Source organism: Diospyros lotus, chromosome 6, assembly GCF_014633365.1.
Source record: "Diospyros lotus cultivar Yz01 chromosome 6, ASM1463336v1, whole genome shotgun sequence".
In the NCBI taxonomy this organism is placed as follows: domain Eukaryota; kingdom Viridiplantae; phylum Streptophyta; class Magnoliopsida; order Ericales; family Ebenaceae; genus Diospyros; species Diospyros lotus.
In genome coordinates, this window is record NC_068343.1 from 3,571,606 (window position 1) to 3,594,026 (window position 22,421).

Genomic DNA, 22,421 nt, shown 5'->3' on the forward strand with positions numbered 1-22,421 from the left:
TATTTACATAAACAAAAAAAACAAAAAAAGAGTTGTGTGCCTGCATCAATTCAGTTGACGTCTATCCCCTCTTCTTGTTGTATCCGATTCGAGATTCCTCCACTTTCTCCGTCCCCTCTCTCTCTCTCTCTCTCTCTCTCTCTCTCATTCATTCATCCGCATATTCATTCTCTTCCCCTTCTTATCATATAATCGGCGAACGAGGAAGGAATGCGATCGCGTTTTGGCATCAAATTGAATTGAATTTAGACTTGAAATGAGATGAAATTCGGCAAGGAGTTTCGGATCCACCTGGAAGAAACCCTACCCGAGTGGAGGGACAAGTTCCTGTGCTACAAGCCCTTGAAGAAGCTCCTCAAGCACCACTTCCCCGCCTCCGACGTCGATGTCCACGATTCCCTCCTCCCCAACCCCAACCCCCCTCTGCCGCCGCTGCTCCAACTCCAGGACTGGTTCGTCAAGATTCTCACCGAAGAACTCGAAAAGTTCAACGATTTCTATGTCGACAAGGAGGAAGAATTCGTCATCCGCCTTCAGGTCACCACCCAATTCACCTTCATTACTTCTTCTGTTTTTGTTGGATTCATAACTGCAGTACAACTTGGAAAAGCAGAATCAAAAGCTTTCAGTCTTGACTCAATTTGATAGTCTGGTTAAATTCCTTTTGCTTTGATACTTATGTAGGGGAATTTAAGGAATTTTCATTAAGGAATTATTTTTAATGGCTTCTATATTCTCTAGGTCTGTAATACCATTACCTGTGAATTTTTCCAAATGAATCAACTGAAGGCAAAACAACCTATTCTTGTGACTGCATTTTGAGGTACTTGAGATCCTGGTTTTTATAATCTGGTGATGCAACGGTTAACATTACGTGGTGGAATTCTTCCTATTTTTCCTGTTTCTCTCCGTATGTCGATTGGCATGAATTAGTCAGTGCTGTTTCTAGATGATCTTTTTTTCATTTCTTAAATCTGTTATGTGGCGTGTTTGTATCTAATGGTCAAATCATATATGCCAAGCCTCAGCAATCAGGAGTTTATCATAAAGGGCATATTATTTTATAAATCACATGCTATGTTCAGAATTGTTATGACAATGCATTAGAATTACATAAATCACAAACTATTTTCAGGATTGTCATAAATAAAGGCATATATGGCTCCATAAATCGCATACCACCCATGTTTTTGTCACATTTATTGGTAGATCATAACATTAGAATTTACCGATGGAAAAGCATTAATGTCAACACGACAACCCAAGTACCTGGCAAGTGCAGGTTCACTAAGTTCTTTGCCTAAATGAAAACATCAGTGATGCTTTGTCTATCACAAGCTTTTCCAGTCACAGATTGTCTTGCTCATTATGCTAACTCATTAGAGCTTTCACAAATTAATGCCTACACTTAAGTTGTTGGTTAGCCTGGGACCACAGCTTCCAGAGGCTCCTGCTGACTAACTTTCGTCCTGTTATTAGTTGTCACCCCGGTCTTTCTTTCCTTTCAAATAAGATACCTTTCAAGTATAACTACTATGTGATTGGGCGCACCTTTGCTGGAGCCCACTTCATATATTTGTTACTTGTAGTATTGTAAATAACGTGAAGCTCATTTCATGGAGTGTTTATACGGTTCTTTTTCATGTACTCATGGATTTCTTTGGTATCCTTCCAAAAGTGCAAGTTCTTGACCACTAATCAATCCATCTTTCGTTTGGCATATGTTGCTGGAAATGTCAATAATGACAAAGAACATATGTTGCTGGAAATGTCAATAATGACATTGAACATACTAGGTCCTGTTTGGTAGGCTTGCCATTTTCAATTTTTCAATGTTTGTTTCCTCTATTTGGTCAATAAAAATTGAAAATGGCATTCAGTTCATTATTTTTGTTTTTAAAAATTTTAAAACTCCAAAAAGATGTGTTCACTTTTTCATTTCGTTTCCATTTTTTCTCATCTTCCATCACTCACTGCCAGCAACCAAATTTTGCCGGAGGACCACCGGAGTGGCCACTGGCAACCTATAAATTCCCCTGCTTCATCAACATTCTTTGTTTTCTGAAGCAAAGTTATTCTTGCTCTTGAGCCACAAACTCCTGATCCCTAGTTAAATCTCAGTCTTTTTCCTTGTGCTTTCCATAATTGCAAAACTTGCATTTCAAATCCTCTTTCCGGTCCATTCTTATACCCCTCACTTTCTCTCTCCCAGATGAAAGAGAACTTCAATGACTTCCAGTAAATCGGGTTCTTGCAGGGCAATCCAATCTCTGTACTCACTCCTCTGTCCATCAATGAAAACTTCTTTCACCAAATTATTTGGTATTCCATGGCCAGGCCATCTGTTCAGTACCCATTGCAGCCGCAGAAAGTAGGACCTCACATATTTGTCATCATCCTGGAGATTACCCCTTTGATCAGCCTCTAAGAACGAAGACTTGATCTCTTCCCAAGTCAGCATATAATATGGCTCAATGTCAAGATAGTACCATTTACAGAAAAAAATAAGATCATACCACACGGCAGCCTCCTTTTCTGGCGTCACAGGGATATGCTCATGGAATTATGTGAAGGGAAAACTACTCCCATAAATCTCTGGGAGTTGTCCGCTGCTTCAACATCTCTTTTGGTCGCCAGCTATGATAGGGATAAGAGATATATTTTTTTAAAATAATCAGATATAAAATTGAAAATAAACACAAAATTGTCAAGCAACATGCCTGTTTTCATAAATGAAAACCAAAACTGAACATAGAAAATTTAAAATGAAAATTGAAGACTAAAATCTCTGTCAAATGACTCCTGACAAGTTGAGTTAATATATTGTTGCTCCAATGCATTTGAAGATTCATAATTCCTTGCTTCCACATACACACATTTGATAAATATGCATCTAAAGAATCACATATAAAGTGATAAACTTCCAGTGATGATCCAACTACTTAACTATGGCCTTTTGTAATTTTGAATGCAATTTATAACAGGAGTTGAAGCAAAGAATTGAGCAAGTTAAACAAAAGACTAGCAAGAGTGGAGAGCTCACGTCAGAGGCTGAATTCAGCGTAGAGATGATGGACATCCGCAAGGAATTTGTCACCATTCATGGAGAGATGGTGCTTCTCAAAAACTATAGCTCCCTCAATTTTGCAGGTACAAATCTTCAACTATGTTTTTCTTCTATATCCAGTTTGGTCTGTTAAAGGGCCAATTGATTCATGGATTCGTGGTGCTGACAAAATGTTATAGGTTGCTAAAGTTAAGAGGTACATCAGTTATTGCTGGAAATTCTTTGTTCTAAATCTGAATGGGGTTTGAGGTTTGGAATGTTTATATAACTTCTGAGGCATTTTGTTCCTATTCAATAGGATTAGTTAAAATTTTGAAGAAGTATGACAAGAGAACAGGGGGATTGCTGCAGCTACATTTTACACAACTCGCCCTTGAACAGCCCTTCTTCACAACAGAACCTCTCACTAGGCTAGTCCGAGAGTGCGAAGCTAAACTTGAGCTCCTTTTCCCATTGGAAGCAGAAGTCGTTGAATCTCCCACCGATGAGCAAGATCAGACAAACGTTTCGAACCCAACGCCTAATGAGGATACGGTAAATATCCCTGCAGATAAGCCACCATCACTTGGCGAAGAAAGGGGAGACGTATACAGGAGCACCCTTGCTGCAATGAGAACCATACAGGGCCTTAGAAGGGCGAGCTCCACATCTAACCCCTTGTCATTTGGGTGTATTTTTGGGAGCCAGGATAATGGAAATACCGGCGACGTCACGGCCGAAAATTCACCTTGCGACTCTGTGGCCGGCTTGAAGAATAATCAATAATGGGCAGGAGGCAAAACTTGGTAACGCCCATTGCCCCCTGTAGAACTTCCTCCCGTATGGATCTTGTGACTGGCCATTAGTGATGTAATAAGCTTTTCATGGTAGATTGATTTTATGAGTCGTGGTTTTTTCTGATTCATTTTGTCACATTAATTCATTACCTTCAGCTAATGTCTCTGCTTTCGTTGCTTCTTATATTTGCTGAAACACTTTCGAAACGCAATATATAGAACAACATAGAAAGACATGTCCAGTCCAACCGATAGGCAAGACAAAAAACAGGAATTTGAGCATCCAAAAGATATTACGCGCGCACAGAGCCAAATGTTTAGGAATATCATTTAAAAGCGGAACAGACAGACACACACACACACACACGCACAACCAGAGGCCTATATGCCCCTTTTACAGATGACTAGCACACAAGCCTTCTCTTGCCTTCTCTTTTATTTAGTAGAGTAGTAGGGCATGCATGACTGCCATTCAGAAGGCGGCGGCTTCAAGCGTATTCCGATTAATCATCGTTGTGCTTGCGATGGTGGTGGTGGTGCTTGTAGCTACGTTTCTCCTCGCTCTCGTCGTCAGAATTGTTATCCCCCTGCCAAGTTTGATTCAACCGAGATAATTCTAAGTTTCACCAACTACATGAAATCATCTTCGGAAACAGAACAACTACAAGAAACCACGAGACCTGTTCTATGAACCACATTTTTCATGTACCACATTATTCCTTTTACAACAAACAAAGGCAGGCACCGCCAAGGCCTGATCAGACACACAAGAGTGAAAGTGAACTTGAGTCGAATAGGCAGCAATCTAATCCCACAACAAATATGATTATTAAAGTAAAATTTGCAACTCAAGAATTTTCAAAAATTGAGCTCCCGTATCAGTCATTAAGTTAAAACATTTCTCCAACTTGTCTTCCAACAACTTATGAATCACAGGTGATAGTTGATTATTGCAGTAGCCAATTGCCAAGAACTAGAAGTATATCTAGTGCTTTTGGCCTCAAAACTTTTCATATGTTAGAGAGAAGGGGAAAAAAAAAAGTCAATATCAATTACACCACTTTTAGTTAACACAGAAACAGATCAGACAATAGCCCCCCTGAATTAGCCTTTTGGAGAATGTTTAAGACTTCCTTATTTTTGACATTTTGTAACTGGCAGTGTTATGCATTTGTCTAAACCAATTAATGAAGATTAGCAACACTGGAGCTACCAAACTTAAAAGACATTATTTTTAACAAACACGCGGGGTATAGAAACGGAGCATATCATAATCATGAGAAACTATTCAAAAGGCAGAGAAATCCAACAACTTAGAAAACACCAAGAAAGATTCTAATTACTTTGCCACTCATTTCTATTTATGTTCATATCTTCTATGAGACCTTTATAATTTGTCTCTCATCAAGATTCTTCTTTTTTATACTCTTCCTCTATATCTTTTGCTAAAGACTTGATTAATTCCATCCACTTCTCTCATAGGAGCCTCAATTAGTATTTTTCTCACATTATAAACCATCTCACTTGTGAGTAAGACATTTCATCTTCAATAGGAGCCCCTTCAACCCTATTACAAATAACCTCATTTCTAATTTTATCTTTTCTCTTATAATTGCAGATACATCCATCGTAGCATCCTCTTCCTTGTACTCATATTTTGCATATATTGGTGCTTTGCCTAACATATTATTCTATACATCAAAGTTGATCTAAAAGTAGACTCATAAAATTTTTCTCTTAATTTTAATGGAATACTATTATCATATAAAACACTAGAGGCATTTTTTCATTTTAAAAGCAAAAGAAAATTGAAAAAACAAACCAATTCAGAATTTCATGATTTTATCAATCCAAAAAGTGGGTGCGATGATCTTACATATTTCTTACGGCCATAGCCCCCCTCCTCCTCCTCCTCCTCCTCATCGTTGCGCTTCCCATAGCTAGGCTTGCGGTAATCTTCCTCCTCGGATCGCCCATAGCTAGGCTGCTTGCGGTAGTCCTCCTCTTCAGGGCGGCCATAGGTTGGGCGGCCATAGCCCTCTCCTTCCTGGCTGCCATAGCTGGGCCGCCCATAACTCGGCCTCTCCTCCCCATAACCCGGTGTCTTATACTCAGTCCTTCCATACCCACCACCACTTTCTTCCTCCCCGTAGCTCGGCTTCCTACTATACCCAGATCCATACTCCGACCCGCCCCCCTCGTACTCACTCTTTCGCTCATAACCAGACCCGTAATCCGGAGTGGGTTTCTCGTACTCGCTCTTCCGACCATACTCAGATGATCCATACTCGGAAGGTGGTTCCTGGTACTCGCTCTTCCGAACAAACCCAGATGACCCATACTCGGAAGGTGGTTCCTGGTACTCGCTCTTCCGAACAAACCCAGATGACCCATACTCGGAAGGTGGTTCCTGGTACTCGCTCTTCCGACCATACCCAGATGATCCGTACTCGGAAGTGGGTTCCGAGTACTCGCTCTTCCGACCGTACCCAGATCCGTAATCGGAAGTTGGTTCTTCATACTCGTTCTTCCGACCATGCTCAGATCGGTACTCGGAACTTGGCTTTTCGTACTCGCTCTTCCGACCATATCCAGATCCGTACTGCGAACCTTCATACTCACTTTTCCGTCCATACCCCGAACCATAGTCCGAGCTGGGTTGGTCCAATTCAGGCCTTCCACCGAACCCGGATCCGAATCCCTGATCCGGTTCCCCGTACTCCGTCTTCCTACCATAGCCAGATCCATACTCAGAACTGGGTCTCTCATACCCGGACCCGCCATATTCGCCTTCTCCGCTGTTTCCACCAGGACGGTTCATCCCGTAATCGGATTGAGGCCTATCGTACTCGGCGCCGCCGCTGTAGGACGACGGAGCGGGGCGGGGCTTCGGACGGGCATAGCTCTTGTATTCGTTGTCGAGGACGTCTTCGGAGTAAGCGGAGGGCTCGGCGGAGGAGGTGTAAGAGGGGCGATCATAGTCGAAGTTGTCGGAGCCGGAGGATGTGGTGGGGTAGCAGGTCTCCTCCGATGGCGGAATAGGGCGGCCGTAGGTGAGGGCTATGTCGTATCCGCCGCCGTAAGGCGTGGGATCGTACTCGGCGAAGTCGTCGGCGTCATCGTCGGCGGCGCGGTGGTCTCGGGGATAGTACGACATCGTTTCTCGCTTGAACCTCCGATCTGCTGCTTGGACAGGTAGCGTAGAGCGAGACCTCCATACTCGGCGCAAGTGGGTTTTTATATCGAAGCTTCGAGTTGAGCGAAACGGCGTCGTGTCTGCGGTTCGCTCTGTGCGGGGCAGCGGGGGAAACGCCTCTTTCCAGTTTGACTTTCCCTTGCCAGAATTGCCCTTGGATCTGTTCAGATTTACCATTTAATCATAGATTCAAAGCCACGTGGCCCATCACCATCACCAGTCGCCGAAACGGGCCTTGGCCCACGTCCATTGAGAATTGGGCCTGTCCAGCAGTTACCGACTTCTTTAATTTTTCTCTTTTTTTTAAAGTATTATATTCTATACAGATTTAAATAAAAAAAAAAGAAAGTATTTTTTACAAAATGGTTTGCTTGGATGACAGGCAGAAATCTGCACTTTGCCTTGGGTTGGGTTTGCTTACATATGAGGTATCCTTTACTAAAATAACGAGTATAATAAATTTGTATTTAGATAAGATTAAAATAATTTTTAAGTTAAAATATGAAATTATTATTAAGATAAAATTGAGAAGTATTTTAATATTTTATTAAATTATTTTTTAATTTTTTTAAAAATGTATTAAAAAATATATGTATTATTATTTTTATTTATAAAGTTTAAAATATATTTATACAAAGAGAGAAGAGATAAATATGTTTAAAAAATAACAGATAAATTTAATTAATACGTTATAAATAATAAAAATATAAAATATATTAGTTAAAAAGTATTACCTAAAAGTCTATTATTTAGCACACAGCAGAGCAGAGAGGAAGGAGTGTGTTTGTGTTGAAGGAAAATGATAATCAATGTCAAAATCATAGGATTATCACTGAAAATGTGATCATCTCCTCCGATTACAATTTACAACAATTACTTGATCCGACCGATGATTCACACTACACAGTGAAGTGGAGCGCAGCCTCCCGAAGAAAAGAATTAAGAAACCCAACATCGAAAGAAACAAATAGCAAAACGTGTAAGATTCAATCATTGTTAGCGTCTTTATTCAAAGTTGTTGCTTTCCAAACCAGAATCAGATTCGCTTCGTCGAAGAGGAGATGTCGGCTTGTGTGATCACCGTGGCACAGGACGGCACCGGAGATCGCCGGACGGTGCAGGAGGCAGTAGACGCCGTGCCACTCGGCAACACTCGCCGGACGGTGATCCGGATCTCTCCCGGAATATACAGGCAGCCCGTGTATGTCCCCAAGACCAAGAACTACATCACCTTCGCCGGCATAAGCCCCGAGGACACTGTCCTCGCCTGGAACAACACCTCCTCCAAAATCGAGCACCACCAGGTAGGTATCTTCACTTCCGCCATTCAATTGTATCCGCTCCACATGCTGTCTCTGCTAATCTAGGGTTTTTCTTATCTCAATCTCAGGGCTCGCGTCTGATTGGAACTGGAACGTTTGGGTGCGGGACCACCATTGTGGAAGGGGAGGACTTCATAGCTGAGAACATCACCTTTGAGAACTCTGCTCCTGAGGTAATCCAACTACTGCCTTTGAGCATTTACCGTCCCGGCCGGCACCGCTTATTCTGGAAGTACTCAAAACTGTTTTTCTTCTAGTGTTTGGCTGGTGTGATTAGACTAGTGTATGTGTATTTATGGGTTTCAGATGGAATTTCAATAATCCTGGTAATTTTAGGTATTGTATGTTTTGAAGTTGCTGTTTTGAGGTTTTTGGATACAGTCTATCCATGGTCCAAGATGCGTGATTATAGATGTTCCTTGTTATGAATCCGTTCTTGCAGGGTTCGGGCCAAGCTGTGGCACTTAGGGTGACAGCAGATCGTTGTGCATTCTACAATTGCAGATTTCTGGGATGGCAGGTATTCTAGCTGCATTGCTTTCATGAATCAAGACTCTGCTTTGGTTACCAATGTGGACTCATCTTGCTGAAGAATTGCAAAGAAGTAATAATTGTAGGAGTAACTTTTATCTCTTGGAACTTGGTCTGGATCAAAATCAGTTTTACATCTTGCAGCAGCCATATGAATAGGTGCCAGATGTAATGGCAACATGGTCACGAGTTCAACACAAGTTTTAAAATCGCAGGAGAACTCTTGAATATATCAATAGACATATAACTTGAGTTTATCCAACATGGACAAAGAGTATGTGTGGTTGTTGATCCAGAGGCTGATGGTCTTATTTCTTTCTTTTTTTTTTCACGCTTATTTTCTCAATCACATAGTATAACATCTTGAATAACCACTGGCAGTAGTTTGTGTAGGAGGGACCTAATTGCAGTTTGATTGAGATGAAGTTTTCATTTCTTATCTTGACAGCACGGAAATATAGAGTTGAGTCGTCATTACTTTGGCGGGAAAACTTAATTCTGTTATAACTGATTGGCAAGATACTTTGTTTTCATTTTTTGTCTTGACAGCACGGAAATATAGAGTTGAGTCGTTATTACTTTGGCAAGAAAACTTAATTCTGCTATAAATGATTGGCAGGATACTTTGTATTTGCACTACGGAAAGCAATATTTAAAAGATTGCTACATTGAAGGAAGTGTGGACTTCATTTTTGGAAATAGCACAGCTCTTTTGGAGCATTGCCATATTCATTGTAAGTCAGCTGGATTCATAACTGCACAAAGCAGGAAATCTTCTCAAGAGACAACTGGATACGTCTTCTTAAGGTTGTGTTATTAACTACTCTTAGCTTCATTTTTTCTTCTCTTTCCCAATTAGACAAGTTTGCTGCTATTGGATTTGTTGGTGCCCTTTTTCTTGACCATATACTTAATACTTGGTTTGTTTTCCGCTTTCATAAACTTGCACTAAAGTGGATTCATTTGATGCGCATATTTGTGCATCCATTTCTTGCTGTGACATTCTTTGTGAATACAATAAGTCTTGCTTCCTCATAGAAGCTTGTAACCTTGTTTTTATGTGAATAGTAGTTTCATTGTTTTGTTTTCTTTGTGGTTGTTTTGTCATCCTGATGTGTGTGTGCGTTTTTGTATTTGCTCGGATGGTGGGCTTGCTAGACAGTGATTACTTCTTCATTTTGTATTTGGTATGACCCCACATAGTGGGATTAAGACTTTGATATCCTTGTTGTTTTTGGGGTGACCTGGTGCATTTATAAATGTTTTCCCCCTCAGCACTATGGGGCAGGTTTAATTTCTGGAAATTAGCCCCTAAAAAAAAAACTGGGAGGGCTGCTACCTACCTTGTCGTCCGGACCATGCTGTAAGGGGGAGTAAACTGAGTACGTGTTGCTCTTTGAGTCCAAAATTTTTTTCATTGTTAGTCAGATTAAGCAAAAATGCTAGACGTGAAGGCATGTGTGTTGGTTCTCGGGATGTAATTTGTTTGCATGGTGAGTCTGGAAATGGTTTCAATGTTATGCTGGGATGAGAAAATATGGATCTTTACAAAGAGCATGGTTGAATACATGTTAGTCTGGAAATGGTTGCTGCGATATTACTTTCACTGAATACATGTAGTTGTACTGGATAGTTGGCCCATGGAGGTTTACATGGTTAACTAACTTCTCCACCTTTTTCCCTAGCATTCTTCTCAAGATCTCATTCTTTCTTCACAATGTAAGTATGATTTACGATGTGCAAAGCTAGAGGATGTTGCATCTGTCCGTTCATGAGTGACTGTCATACATCTCTGACTTGTTTCAACAATTTTTTTGAAATGAAAATAACATCACATTCGTTGCTGGACTTTGTCACTATGCATTTCTTGAACATTTAGGAGTTCAGGCTTTAAGTTTTTGTTGAGATGAATCAGAATTTCTTTTGAATTTGACCATTCAATTTGCTTTGGACTATCCAATTAGCAAGGGAAAAGGATAACTCCTTTGTTTGCAGTTTATCTTTTCTTGTTCCTTTCTCAATTCTCCTTGGCCAAAGGAAATTGAATGCAGATGATTTTGTTTTGTATCTTTTCTTCCTTGACTTGTCTGTGATATTAATCCAGATGTGTAATCACTGGGAATGGAGGGACATCCTACATGCATCTTGGTCGCCCATGGGGACCCTTTGGAAGGGTAATTTTTGCATACACATGGATGGATGCATGCATCAAACATGTCGGATGGAATAACTGGGGCAAAACTGAGAATGAGAGAACTGCTTGCTTCTATGAGTACAGGTACCTCACCTTCATTCAGCCTTGTCCTGGATAAATTAGGGAAGTTTTCCAGTAATTTTGTAGTGGAAAATTGTGGAACAAACATGTGCCCACATAAATAATTTATTTTAAAAACTCAATGTGGAGAAGACAACAATTGATTTCCATTGCTTTGTTAAAACTTGGGAGATGTTGCTTTATTGTTAACAATGGTTTTCTCCCCCTATTTAAAAGATGTGCAATAATTTTGTAAATGAAAATAACGGAACATTTATGTACTGTACTGTAGAAAAATATGTATTATTTGAATCCAACAAAAAGACTTGAGAATGTTGTTGTTGTAGAGCTCACATAAAGACATAACTGTCTTGAGGAATGAATTTGCCAAAACTATAATGGAAAATATATTGCCATTGAGCCTGAGATCAGATGCAATTTTGGAAAATCTCTCTCTTAATTCTATTTCTCTTAGCTGAAATTCTGGTGAATAATTCCTCGTTGAGCCCAAAATCACCCTCGCACCCTCTCCCCTTCCCTTGTGATAGTCAAGACTCAGATGCCTGGATAAAGTGACAGAGGAAAGACTTCATGTTTGTGGTGGTGTAGAGCCTTCCTGCATTGTTCAAGGTCAAGGGTACTGCTTAGGACATAAATATGATTTCTCAAGTCGCCTGTTTTCCCATTCGAACTTCTTATTTTCTACGTTTGTTAAATCTGGGCGCTTTTAATTGAAAATTGCAGGTGTTTTGGGCCAGGTAGTTGCCCATCAAAACGCGTGACATGGGCGAGGGAACTGGTAGACGAAGAAGCAGAACAGTTCCTAATGCATTCCTTCATCGATCCAGATCCACAGAGGCCTTGGCTAGCCCAGAGAATGGCCCTGAGGATACCATACTCTGCTTAGGAACTAGGAGGTTATTCAAGCTCAGAGACCAGAGTTCTCCTCCTCATAATCAAGGAAAGGATATCTAGGATTAAAGCCTTCTATCAGTATCAGACGGACAAAGCTCTTTTCTTTGGATGGATGTTCCCACTTTATCTGTGACCCTCACCATATCAGATGTCAAATAAATTAGTGGGATGCCTGATGGTACTACGATATACACTACAATGTTAACCGATCTTTCACTATGATTTCATGTGTACGAGTAGCAAAAGCTCAGCTTCTGTTCATTCTGCTATTTTTACTCATTGTTATTTTAAGAAAAGAAAGTATTCAATAGATAGATAATGGTGATATGGATAAGCTTAATACATAAAAGGGATCTTGGATTATAAAGAAATGTGCCATTAAATTTTAGCATATTCCCTTCTTTAACTATTTGTTTTCATTTCCTTTGGTCCTTTGGTTAGTTGAGAGTTAATAGCTGAATTAACAATAATAAATAAGATAAAATCTTAATAACACTTCAGATTAATTCTTTTTAGGCTCAATGCATAAGATATCCCTAGATTATTAAAAAAATATCTCAATTAAAATTTTGACATATTTTCTCATTCAACTAAATGTTTTAATTAATGACTATTAATATTGACGAGTAAGGTTAAACTTTTATAATATATAAAATTAATTTTAACAATTTTTTTTTTTTTTTGTCTAATGGAATTGTAAGACAAATTTAATAGTTGTACAAAGTTTGGGTAGTAGGTTATAATAAAAAATCTTATTTTTTATGCAAGGTTCGTTGAAGAAACTAATATGTGATTGTACATAACATGTCGACAATTTAAATATACAAATGATGATAAAAGAAAAAGGTTATAAAATACAAAAGAGACAAACATATTTCAAATGGTTTTATTTATAAGCAAAGCCTAATCTAAATATATAACTTAATTAACATGAGTTTTAATATGTAAAATAATAATTTTGGATAAAATGACCCGACCAATATAGATATTAATATTAAAAAAAAAAAGTATACTATTCAAACGATAAAAGCTAAGTAATGAAGTGATCTAAATTCATAAATAAATGATTACATATTCATATAACAGAAGCCGGAGCTACCATCCTACAACTACTTTTTTAATGCTTTCTATAATATGGAGTCATATTTAGATTCGAGACGGAGATAACAGACGAAGGATCGTATTTGTTAATAGTCTAAATGTTCCTTTTTTTTTTTTTTTTTTTTTTATGTGTTAAGCCATATATGATATCACGGACCAAACTTTATTGTGGTGATGAGGCTGTGGGGGACGCAAACGTGGCATTGCCGAGTGAGTGGAGTTTGTGGGTATGGAAAAGCAAAGAGCAATGAGATGGCAATCCGTGAGAGGCTGCGCCACCCAGCTCCTTGCTTGGAACCACCTATGGGTAGCCACGTCATCTAGACAGATACGGTTATCTCTTCTTTCGTTCTTCTCTCTCGCCCTTTCCCTTCCAGGACTCTCTCCGTCTCTCTCTCTCTGCTACTGCAATTTCAATTTCAATTTCTGGACGGAGCAGAGTGAGAAGCGGGGGGAAATGGGCAAGGTTCTGATTGGATGGACGGTTGTTCCATCATCGTCATCGCGCAATAAAAGTGGGTTCTGCTTGTTAATGCGAAAGGGGAGGCAGCTGCGGCTATGCCACCGTGATCTAATAATGATGATGACAACGCCCGAATCAAGTTTAAGATCGAATTCAAGGTCTCCACTTAGCATTAAGAACCGGATGGTGAATCCCCCCACTTACTCCTCCAGAATCGCCACTGACATCCCTCTCCTCGAGTCCCCTGGGGTACCCCTCTCTCTCTCTCTCTCTCTCTCTCTCTCTCTCTCTCTCTCTCCACTTGAGATTGGAATTTGAAGGGGAAGAGAATGTGGTTATATTTTGCAGGCTTCTTTCGATCAATATTTGGAGGATAAGCCCAGAGTATTTAAAGCAATCTTTCCCGACAAACGAAGAGCCCATCGACTCAATGAGGTCCTTATCCTTTCTGCATTTATGTTACTGTTGGGTTATTGTTCCCTGGATTTCAACTAAGTTCAACAGAATAATGCTAGAATGAGGGAATTTTGCTTTGGGTTTGCTTCCACACAATCAATTTGGAGGTTTATTCGCAAAATATGATCCCCATCCTTGTCTATTAGGCAATCCCAGGAAGATTCACGATAACTTAATCAGTAAATCGTTGATGCCAGTTTCATTAATTTTGAATAGAACTGGAAGTGAGGCCTCTATCTCCCTCTGTTTCGATGTTCATAACGCTTCTATCTCCCTCTGTTCATAACGCTTCTGATCCTTGTAGGACGTGTGGAGGATCCAGATGCTACCCATACAGTTCCTCTTCCTGAGTGTGTGGCCGGTAATAGACATGAGACTGAGATGCAAATCCGGAGGGACTGGTTATCCTCCTGGAGTTCCTCAACATGTCACAAAGCTTATCGAACTCGACATAGTAAGTTCGTAGAACAAAATAACTAGCAACTGTAAAAGCGATTTGCGAAAGCCATTCCTCCTTGATCCTTACTCAGTTAAACATGCCGCCAATTGTGCTTTCTGCAGATCAGATGGGAGCTTCAAGGGCTAGATGACATTCTCAAGCCCGCTGAATTTACCCTCGCGGTTAAGGGAACCATGTACCCCGATAGACAGGGAACACAAACCCGGCTAAAGGGTCAACTAAAGATGAGTGTAAGTTTTGTTCTCCCCCCTGTCCTCGCCTTGGTGCCTGAAGATGTTCGCCAAAGTGTTGCCCAGTCGGTTAGACCTTCGTACTACTAACTAACCTTTAGTAGCATCTTCCTTCAATGTGACAAATCTGGAAGCTTTCTGATGACCTCTCTGGTTTGCATTCGTGTAGGCGCTGAAGAGATTGGTGGAGAACATGAAGCATAGAGTTAATGGCAGCTTGTTGGCTGACTATAGTGAGTTTAAGAGGGAGAGACTAAACAAGGCTGTGGTTTGAGAAGATCTTGTTGATGCAACAGACTGAATTGGGAGGAGAACTGACAAGAAAGCGCCTGTAATAGAGCTAAAGGAAGTCTGCTGCAGCAACCTGTAATGTAGCGTATTATTAGTTCTTGCTGATGATGATCGCTGGTTAGTTAAGTGGTTTTGTAATCAATAATCAATAAGAGGGAGAATCTGAAATTCACTCAGTTTTGGCCCTTTTTAGTAGAAGAATATGCAATTAATGGAGCGGTTGCTCTTTTGTGTTATTTTAACATGTGGGATCAGAAAAATTCTTTGCTTTTGGCTGCCCAAACTATGAGAATACTAAGCAGCTAAAAAGACATATACAACATGTTGCATCTGGAGATGCGGGGGATCGAACCCCGTGCCTCTCGCATGCAAAGCGAGCGCTCTACCATTTGAGCTACATCCCCTCCTGTTAACCTTCTCCACAAAATCTTTATTTACTTTTTTAGGGTGTACATTTGAATATATTATCAGCTGTTGGCCAACCATGCTACAGAAATGATGGGAAATGGATTAGGGTAGGGCTGTATAAATTAACAGAAATATTATCATGTGTTATAAAATTTCAAAATGAGTCCTGAAATAGATTGTAGCAGAAACATTCAAGTCGACCTCAAAGACACCATGGGCCAAGGCAACCTTATTTCCCTTATGTTACAAATTGAAGCAATTTGTGCTGACATTTCTAATGCACAAACTCCCTGATTTCCAAGAATTGAGAAAAGGTTTTACATTTGCGTTATGTAAATTGAAGTATTTCGACGAACACAAACAAGCAAGCGTTTTAAGATTTCAGCCAGAACAGCGTCCCTCGCGTGCTGGTAGACAAAGCTATGAACAAGTCCGAGGAGAACATACAAGGCAAGAGCAGCTTTTCATTTGATTATAGGACTCTCAAAACTCACTAGCAAACTTGCAGAATCAAACACACAACAAAGAGCCAAGAAAGAAAAAACTTCTGTTTCTCCAGAGCCAGCCAGCCAGCCCAAAAATGAAAAAGAAAAATCTGGTCTATTTGGAAAGTTTGAAGTACAAGATCAAGATGACAGCAAGAACAAGGACTGCAACTATGGAGCCAATAATCCACTTGTTCCTGTTCATCCTTCTTGATATGTTAGTTAAAATTTTCTTGCTCCTGCCAATGTTGTCATCAACTCCATGGAGCTGCAGCAGAAGATCGAAAACATCAAATAAATAGGCATTTACATAAGCTTAAATGGAGAGTAAGTTGCCAATCAGCTCAAAATGCAGAACAATATAAAAATGCTTGCCTATAATTGTTGAATCATTTAATATGTAATGGACATACAGAAAGGGCATTTAAACCAAAGTGGAGGCACTGAGTACTTGCAGACGCAAAAGAACAATTGTCATAAATAATAAATGCAATCAATAAATATACTCTCACGTGTTAGTCTATTAATACCGTGTTATTAGCGTGTAAGAGAGACTGGCGCTGCTGATGCAAATCCTGAAGAATTGAAACACCAAGCTCCTCTGTCTCCAGCATGGTCCTTCTACTCTCTCTAACTCTGTCACTGGTCTTGTTTACTCTCTCCGTAGATAGTAACAATCTAGCCCTCTGATCAGAAGATACCTATAGCATTCATTCATGAACAAGATTAACACTTCCACAACCCAATAAATGATGTATACCAGATAGCCAAGAAAAGTCTGAAAGGCTGAAGTGATATAAAATTCCATAATCCTGGAAATCAGCAACCGCCACCCCCCTCCCCCCCCCCCCAAACAGCACGTGCTCGTGTGTGTTTCTGTAGATCTGCAATCATGCAGATCAGACCCTCTCTAAGGGCTTCTTTTGGAATTGTTTCGAAAACTGATTTGGAAAAATTAAATTTTTAGAACTCCTTTATTTGGATTGTTATGGTTTAGGATTAGAATGAACACACATTATCAAACTATAAGAAAAGTAACACACAGCCCCCAAAGAACTACTTGTCACCTGGAAAACTTTCTAAAGCAATAAAAAGGAAACAAAAGGCACCAACATACACAGCTTTTCTACTTCGATAGCAAAAGCAAGAAATGACAAGTCAAGCATACCGTTAGCGCATCTGCCATTCCAGATTCCAACAATTCATCCCGAGCAGACTGGTTTAGGTTACTTGATGTAACCCGTTTTACTTCAGCTTTCAAGTTGTTTAAATCAGACTTATATTCCCTTAACTTAGCAAGAAGTACAGCCTTCACATTTGGCTGCAAACTTCTTGCCTCGAGGTCCATTTTTCGGATCTATATAAACAAAGAAGCCAATATCATATTCAACTCCAGCAATTTGGAAAAATAAATGAATAAATAATTTTTTAGGAAACAAAGAGAATTCACTATGATACCAAGGATTCTGCTTCATCTACTCCAGCTTTTATTTCAGAAATCTTTTGCTTCTTTTGCTCTGCAAATCATGTGGCATTGCAAAGTTCATAAGAAAAAAGATGTATATTAACACGCATGGAGACACACAACAGAGTTTCACAAAACATACAGCTTACTCTCGAAACATGTACACTGATGTTACCGCTAAAACTTTTTGGCATTCTAAATTATTTCTTCCTTTCCTCGGCTCTTCTCAGAACTTTCCATAATTTTAGTACAGAAGAAGGGAATAATGCTGTAAATCTTAATTCTGGATCATTTATGCATCAATTGCAAGCAACCACCTAGGTCCTTCAAGTAATTCACAAGACAAATGTAACAGCCAAGTGGCATTTGCTTTAAGTCGTTTCCTTTCACCAACTATGCCTTCTCTCATAGACCACGCTTTCTTTCCATCTTTTTTCTTCATTTTCTCATGGTGTTTCAAAATGTAGTTTTCTTACAGTCAACCACCTTGAATGAAGAAGTAAATCAAAACAATATCGTAATTGAAGAACCTTTCTCATGCTTTCTGGTATCTAAAAATTCCCTACATTGCTAGTGAGACTAACCTAATATATTGAATCAAAGCTGAGGACACTGTGATAAGAAAAAAAGAGAGGAAGGAATAGACCAGCCAATGTGTGAAAATGCAGCATCTGTTATTAGAATCATCACATACATGTGTAGTAAGGGGCTGTATCTGCATGATTATTAAGTGAGAAACCAAATAGATCAAGTTAACAAGGGTTTTCTTCGTCTCCTACCTCCGTCAAGAAGACTGGCAGAGGTGCATTTTTTGGACAAATTGGCGGAGAGCTCACAGTATTGGCGCTCGTAGCCTTCAAATACGTTACTCATCGCGTCAGATAAAAACTCCAAAAATACCCCCTTCTTCCTGTCCTTTCGGTAAATGCTCTGTTCAATGAACAACGAATACACAATCAATCACATGAACTCAGCACGATAAACGAAACCGTCTCGTCAAGGTTGTCGTTCTGAAACCAATGCGATTTACAGATCGCCTCAATCGGAACGAGTCCCGTCGTAACCGACGGTCGAATCATCGACTAGAGGTACCGAGCTTCAAAGAATAAACCAATCTTATTGTGGCAATTAGATGAAAAGATATACCTGATCGAAAAATCTTGACCTCGCCGAAGATCGGGGACGTGCTCGGGAGATCGCCGGACACCGGTGGTGGATCTGGAATGATAATACGTAGAAAGGTTGTTTTTTTCCTTCCTTTTTCCCACACAACGAAGCTCACGGGCCACTCAAATGGTCAATGAAAAGCGTGGAGGTTGTAGAAAATATTTTTATAATATATATTTTCAGAGAAAAATAGTTTGAAACATTTTTAGTGGAATTATATTTGCTTACTAAATGATTAAAAATATATTTTAAGAATAAAATTATCAAAATATATATAAAAAAATGTTTATGGTCCTAAATATAGCAAGTGTAATTCTTGTAATTCTAATATTTGTTGCTTTACTTTTGACAATAATGTTTTGACGGTGAAAGTTTTTTGTTTTTGGAACTTAAAAATAAAAAATTAAAATTTTTTGTGGTATGAATTTTCATTTTGAAAGACAATATTAGAATCTTAACGAAAATTTATTTTAAAATCAAATAAGATATATTTTATTTTTGAAAATTAAAAATACAAAATCCAAATAGTGTCAAAGGATAAATGAGCATCGTATAGCTAAAAATTGTTGATAATTTTTTTCAAACTATCGATTATTTTAGAAAAAAATTGATCATTTTTAGTCTTAATTGAATAAGATATGTAAAAAGTATCAACCATTTTAGTGAACTATCGATTGGATAATTTTTTATTATTTATTATTTTTACAAAAGTTAAAAATCTGTTAATATGATTATATAGTGTTAGTTTTCTTATAAAACTATTCACTTGTTACTTCAAACGTCATTTGTCCAAAGAAGATCTCTTTTGAAAAAGAGTCGATCATTTGTCAAAGCCCAATGATTGCTTCAAAATTGTTGAAGAAAATTGTTAATAAAAATGTCGACTGTTTCCTTTATTGGTATTCAATAACGACTAGTTTTTATAATCTCCAACGACTATAAATAATTAGTTTTTTTTCAAATTCAAAAGAAACTTATAAATATAATCACATGGATGCATTAGAGAAGACTAATGAATGAAAATAAAGTGTTAAGAGCTTATTATTGTATTCATAATTCACATTAGTGCTTAAATTTTCTTAAAAGTCTACAGATATCATTTGTATTAATTTGTTTTAACATTTGTGTTTTTATTCGAGAGACATTATAATTGAGAGTATTAACTTTTAGATCTTATTTTTGTAATTTGTTCTTACAATTCCTATCAATTGTGCTAGAAAGTCTATCGGGTTATTGTGTATTTTTTAGGGATTTATGCTATAGGGGTTACTTGATAAAATAGAAAGTTTTGGTGAATTTGAAAATTCGTAATAAATGATTAAGGCAGCGGAAAAGACTGTGTTATATTTCTTAGCGGTTTAACTGGATTTGAAATTACTTTGTTATTTCATTTATTGTTGGACTATTATGGATAAAATCGTCAACAGTCATCTTCTTCTTATTGACCTGTGCATTTGTGTTGGCCGGTGTTGAGCATTATGAGTGAATATGACAACGAGAGTGCAACATCTTTGTTGCCAGAATGTGTGGAGATTGCTCATAATATCTTTCTGCAAACGTCTCCAGCACCCGCTGTATCTTCTCCGATTCTCCAGGCAACGAAAAGTTTCAAAAAAAAAAACCACGCAACGCGCAGCATCCAAAGTCATGTTCACAGCAAATTCATGGAGCACTTGGATATAGAATTCCTAGGAAATCTCCAACAAGGTTCTTATCCAACCCAGTGAGTGTATCCGAAGAAGCACGCTACACTTTTGGGATCAAAGTTTATCAGGCAACAGATGAGCATATCCCTTGGAGGAGCTCTAGACCAGGGCGGCTCAACAACATTTGTGGCACGAATTTGTTTGGTGACTTTTTAATAATATACATAAATATAAAAAATTATTTAATTTTAATTTTTTTATTTTTTAAGATACAAAATTATTAATTAATTTTTTAAATTCGAATTTTAAAAATATTTTTTTAATTAATAATATAATCAAATTATTTAATCTTTCTTATCTTATGATTGAACTTTAAATTATAATTCATTTTTTTTATCTTTCTCTTTGATTTTCTCCCGCTCTCATGCTATAGAATGTTATTCGATTGACAATTGTCAAGTCTTAACATTTAATGTGCTCGCAAATGAGATAAGTAAGACTTTTCAATTCTTTCGTCTTTTTCTTGTAGGCACGTGATGAGCTAATCGTATCCCATTCTCGATCCTCCACCACCTCTCACGCCAGATGTTCCATAGTCTTTTTCCTCTCGTCCTCAATCTTTTAGTATCTCTTATTCTCTTTCTCTTCAGGATAAGTACATGACCGCATCTCCTCCACCTCCAGTGTCCCTCGGTCTCCTCCTATCCTTCATTTCTTTCTTTTCGGCTTCTTTTATCGTCTTGCTTGCATCTCTTCTCGTTATTTGGTGTCTTATCTCTTTCTCTTTCTCTGATGTCTCCTCCAGCATCATCTTTGAAGTCCACTAGTCTTCTCCAACTCTCATTTCCTTTTCTTCGACCTTTTTCGTCTTAGGTCTCTTCATTTTTTCATTTTTTTGGGAGCCCTACTTTGAGGCCCTATTTTTCTTTTACTTTGAGGGCACTAGGCATGTCGACACTGCTCTAGACCCTCATTTGGATCCCCGTGAAGTGATCTGCTCCATCAGCCTTCTTTTGATTAGAGTTAGCTTAAAGGGTTTTGAGGCCCTAGGCGATAACTAGTTTAGAGGCCCTCACCCACATTTATGGCCATTGCAGGTAGCTACACTATCACCCTCTAATTAAAACACAAAACAAAATACAATAAATTTTTTATATTTTTTTCCTTTATTTTGGTGAGAGGTTTATACTCATCAGTGTACAAGTACAATTGTAATCCAAATTTAAATTTATATTTTATGGATGAATTCAAGTCGTCCACTGAGAGATTTATTTATGACAAAATAAAAAGAATGTCACACACAAACACACACATTTGGACAAATTGGCAACAAGGTTTTTTTATGATTTTTTAAATAACATATACTAGGAAATAAAGTAAGCCAGAAATTAAAATAAATACTGAACGTGAGAATATGAAATTAGATAGTACTTATGTTAAGACAATTTCAGTGCCAATCCGTTGATTCCCAAATTTTAGCAAACAAGGTTAGTAATATTAATTTAATTTTAGATATGAAGATTTGTTATTAAATGCAATTAGAGACAATAATAGTTCTAGTTTAAGCAATCCTCATACATGATATGCGGGATTCTAATTTAAACAACTACCATAAATTCAATTACAATTAATACACAAAATAACTAAATCAATCATCCGGGTTTGAGTATGATAGCGTTTTCAGTTCTAGTAACTCTCATACATGGCATGAAAGCTCTAAGTTAGGCTTACGCTCCAATCCAAACCTAGTGATTTCTTAATAATTACTATACACCCATATTGAAATTTAAATTAATGTCACTCATTTTAAGTGTAGTTTTTTTTTTTTTGAATAATTGGCGTTGAACACTGTCCTTATCTTAACCCAAGATTAGATTTAACTACTCATTTCCATTTGAAAGTTAATTGACAGGAATTTAAATAACGTAATTTAAATAACAGAATTTAAATGACAGGAATTAAAATAGCAGAAACTAACCGGCCATTTAGGCGGTGGATAATTAAAATACAAGAATTAAAATTGTAAAAATTTAAAGACATGAATTAACCGGCCATTTAGACGGTAAATAATAAAGTAACAATAAATGACATAAGAATTTAAAAGAAGAAATAAATGAAGTAAGATCACAAGAGAAAATAATAAAGAAAATAAGAGATAACAAAAGCAATTCTCAAATAGATAATTCTA

General features: G+C 38.2%; 5 protein-coding genes and 1 non-coding gene across 8 annotated transcripts; 3 read left to right on the top strand and 3 right to left on the bottom strand.

The window, feature by feature from the left end:
- The first annotated feature begins 61 nt into the window (after positions 1-61).
- Positions 62-4,027, top strand: LOC127803369 (SPX domain-containing protein 4). The gene is made up of 3 exons (XM_052339540.1): positions 62-537; positions 2,985-3,150; positions 3,366-4,027. The coding sequence occupies exons 1-3, from the start codon at positions 262-264 to the stop codon at positions 3,830-3,832; spliced, it is 909 nt and encodes a 302-aa protein (XP_052195500.1). The 5' UTR covers positions 62-261; the 3' UTR covers positions 3,833-4,027.
- Positions 4,028-4,149: 122 nt separating this feature from the next.
- Positions 4,150-7,062, bottom strand: LOC127803366 (uncharacterized protein At5g39570). Of its 2 annotated transcripts, XM_052339535.1 has the most exons (3): positions 6,193-7,062; positions 5,720-6,138; positions 4,150-4,430 (listed from the first exon to the last, which is right to left on the bottom strand). In XM_052339535.1, exons 1-3 carry the CDS (start codon positions 6,998-7,000, stop codon positions 4,347-4,349), a joined length of 1,311 nt encoding a protein of 436 aa, XP_052195495.1. In that variant the 5' UTR covers positions 7,001-7,062; the 3' UTR covers positions 4,150-4,346. The 2 variants fall into 2 exon arrangements, with proteins under 2 accessions (XP_052195495.1, XP_052195494.1); XM_052339534.1 differs by having other exon boundaries at positions 5,720-7,062.
- A 752-nt stretch (positions 7,063-7,814) lies between these two features.
- On the top strand, positions 7,815-12,280 carry LOC127803368 (pectinesterase 31). Its single transcript, XM_052339539.1, has 6 exons — positions 7,815-8,343; positions 8,430-8,534; positions 8,804-8,881; positions 9,512-9,699; positions 10,997-11,170; positions 11,891-12,280. Exons 1-6 carry the CDS (start codon positions 8,101-8,103, stop codon positions 12,051-12,053), a joined length of 951 nt encoding a protein of 316 aa, XP_052195499.1. The 5' UTR covers positions 7,815-8,100; the 3' UTR covers positions 12,054-12,280.
- Positions 12,281-13,376: 1,096 nt separating this feature from the next.
- On the top strand, positions 13,377-15,298 carry LOC127803367 (uncharacterized). Of its 2 annotated transcripts, none has more exons than XM_052339538.1 (5): positions 13,377-13,874; positions 13,974-14,060; positions 14,386-14,535; positions 14,643-14,851; positions 14,941-15,298. In XM_052339538.1, exons 1-5 carry the CDS (start codon positions 13,392-13,394, stop codon positions 14,945-14,947), a joined length of 936 nt encoding a protein of 311 aa, XP_052195498.1. In that variant the 5' UTR covers positions 13,377-13,391; the 3' UTR covers positions 14,948-15,298. The 2 variants fall into 2 exon arrangements, with proteins under 2 accessions (XP_052195498.1, XP_052195496.1); XM_052339536.1 differs by having other exon boundaries at positions 14,643-14,840.
- A 95-nt stretch (positions 15,299-15,393) lies between these two features.
- TRNAA-UGC (transfer RNA alanine (anticodon UGC)) lies at positions 15,394-15,466 on the bottom strand. Its single transcript has one exon. It is a non-coding gene; the product is annotated as a tRNA-Ala (tRNA).
- A 357-nt stretch (positions 15,467-15,823) lies between these two features.
- LOC127803370 (vesicle transport v-SNARE 13) lies at positions 15,824-18,711 on the bottom strand. The gene is made up of 6 exons (XM_052339541.1): positions 18,567-18,711; positions 18,200-18,350; positions 17,414-17,472; positions 17,124-17,312; positions 16,486-16,656; positions 15,824-16,223 (listed from the first exon to the last, which is right to left on the bottom strand). Exons 2-6 carry the CDS (start codon positions 18,291-18,293, stop codon positions 16,071-16,073), a joined length of 666 nt encoding a protein of 221 aa, XP_052195501.1. The 5' UTR covers positions 18,294-18,350; positions 18,567-18,711; the 3' UTR covers positions 15,824-16,070.
- Between the last annotated feature and the right edge of the window lie 3,710 nt (positions 18,712-22,421).

Bases quoted from the DNA above. Each gene is read 5' to 3' on its own strand.
- LOC127803369 (XM_052339540.1), top strand. From the start codon at position 262: ATGAAATTCGGCAAGGAGTTTCGGATCCACCTGGAAGAAACCCTACCC. The intron at 538-2,984 runs GTCACCACCCAA...AATTTATAACAG, and splicing joins AATTCGTCATCCGCCTTCAG to GAGTTGAAGCAAAGAATTGA. The intron at 3,151-3,365 runs GTACAAATCTTC...CCTATTCAATAG, and splicing joins TAGCTCCCTCAATTTTGCAG to GATTAGTTAAAATTTTGAAG.
- LOC127803366 (XM_052339534.1), bottom strand. From the start codon at position 7,000: ATGTCGTACTATCCCCGAGACCACCGCGCCGCCGACGATGACGCCGAC. The intron at 4,431-5,719 runs GTAAGATCATCG...CAAACTTGGCAG, and splicing joins GCTATGGCCGTAAGAAATAT to GGGGATAACAATTCTGACGA.
- LOC127803368 (XM_052339539.1), top strand. From the start codon at position 8,101: ATGTCGGCTTGTGTGATCACCGTGGCACAGGACGGCACCGGAGATCGC. The intron at 9,700-10,996 runs GTTGTGTTATTA...ATATTAATCCAG, and splicing joins ACTGGATACGTCTTCTTAAG to ATGTGTAATCACTGGGAATG. The intron at 11,171-11,890 runs GTACCTCACCTT...TGAAAATTGCAG, and splicing joins GCTTGCTTCTATGAGTACAG to GTGTTTTGGGCCAGGTAGTT.
- LOC127803367 (XM_052339536.1), top strand. From the start codon at position 13,392: ATGGAAAAGCAAAGAGCAATGAGATGGCAATCCGTGAGAGGCTGCGCC. The intron at 14,061-14,385 runs GTCCTTATCCTT...TGATCCTTGTAG, and splicing joins GAGCCCATCGACTCAATGAG to GACGTGTGGAGGATCCAGAT. The intron at 14,841-14,940 runs GTTAGACCTTCG...GCATTCGTGTAG, and splicing joins GCCAAAGTGTTGCCCAGTCG to GCGCTGAAGAGATTGGTGGA.
- LOC127803370 (XM_052339541.1), bottom strand. From the start codon at position 18,293: ATGAGTAACGTATTTGAAGGCTACGAGCGCCAATACTGTGAGCTCTCC. The intron at 17,313-17,413 runs GTATCATAGTGA...TTGTTTATATAG, and splicing joins TAGATGAAGCAGAATCCTTG to ATCCGAAAAATGGACCTCGA. The intron at 16,657-17,123 runs GTATGCTTGACT...TGAATGCTATAG, and splicing joins GAATGGCAGATGCGCTAACG to GTATCTTCTGATCAGAGGGC.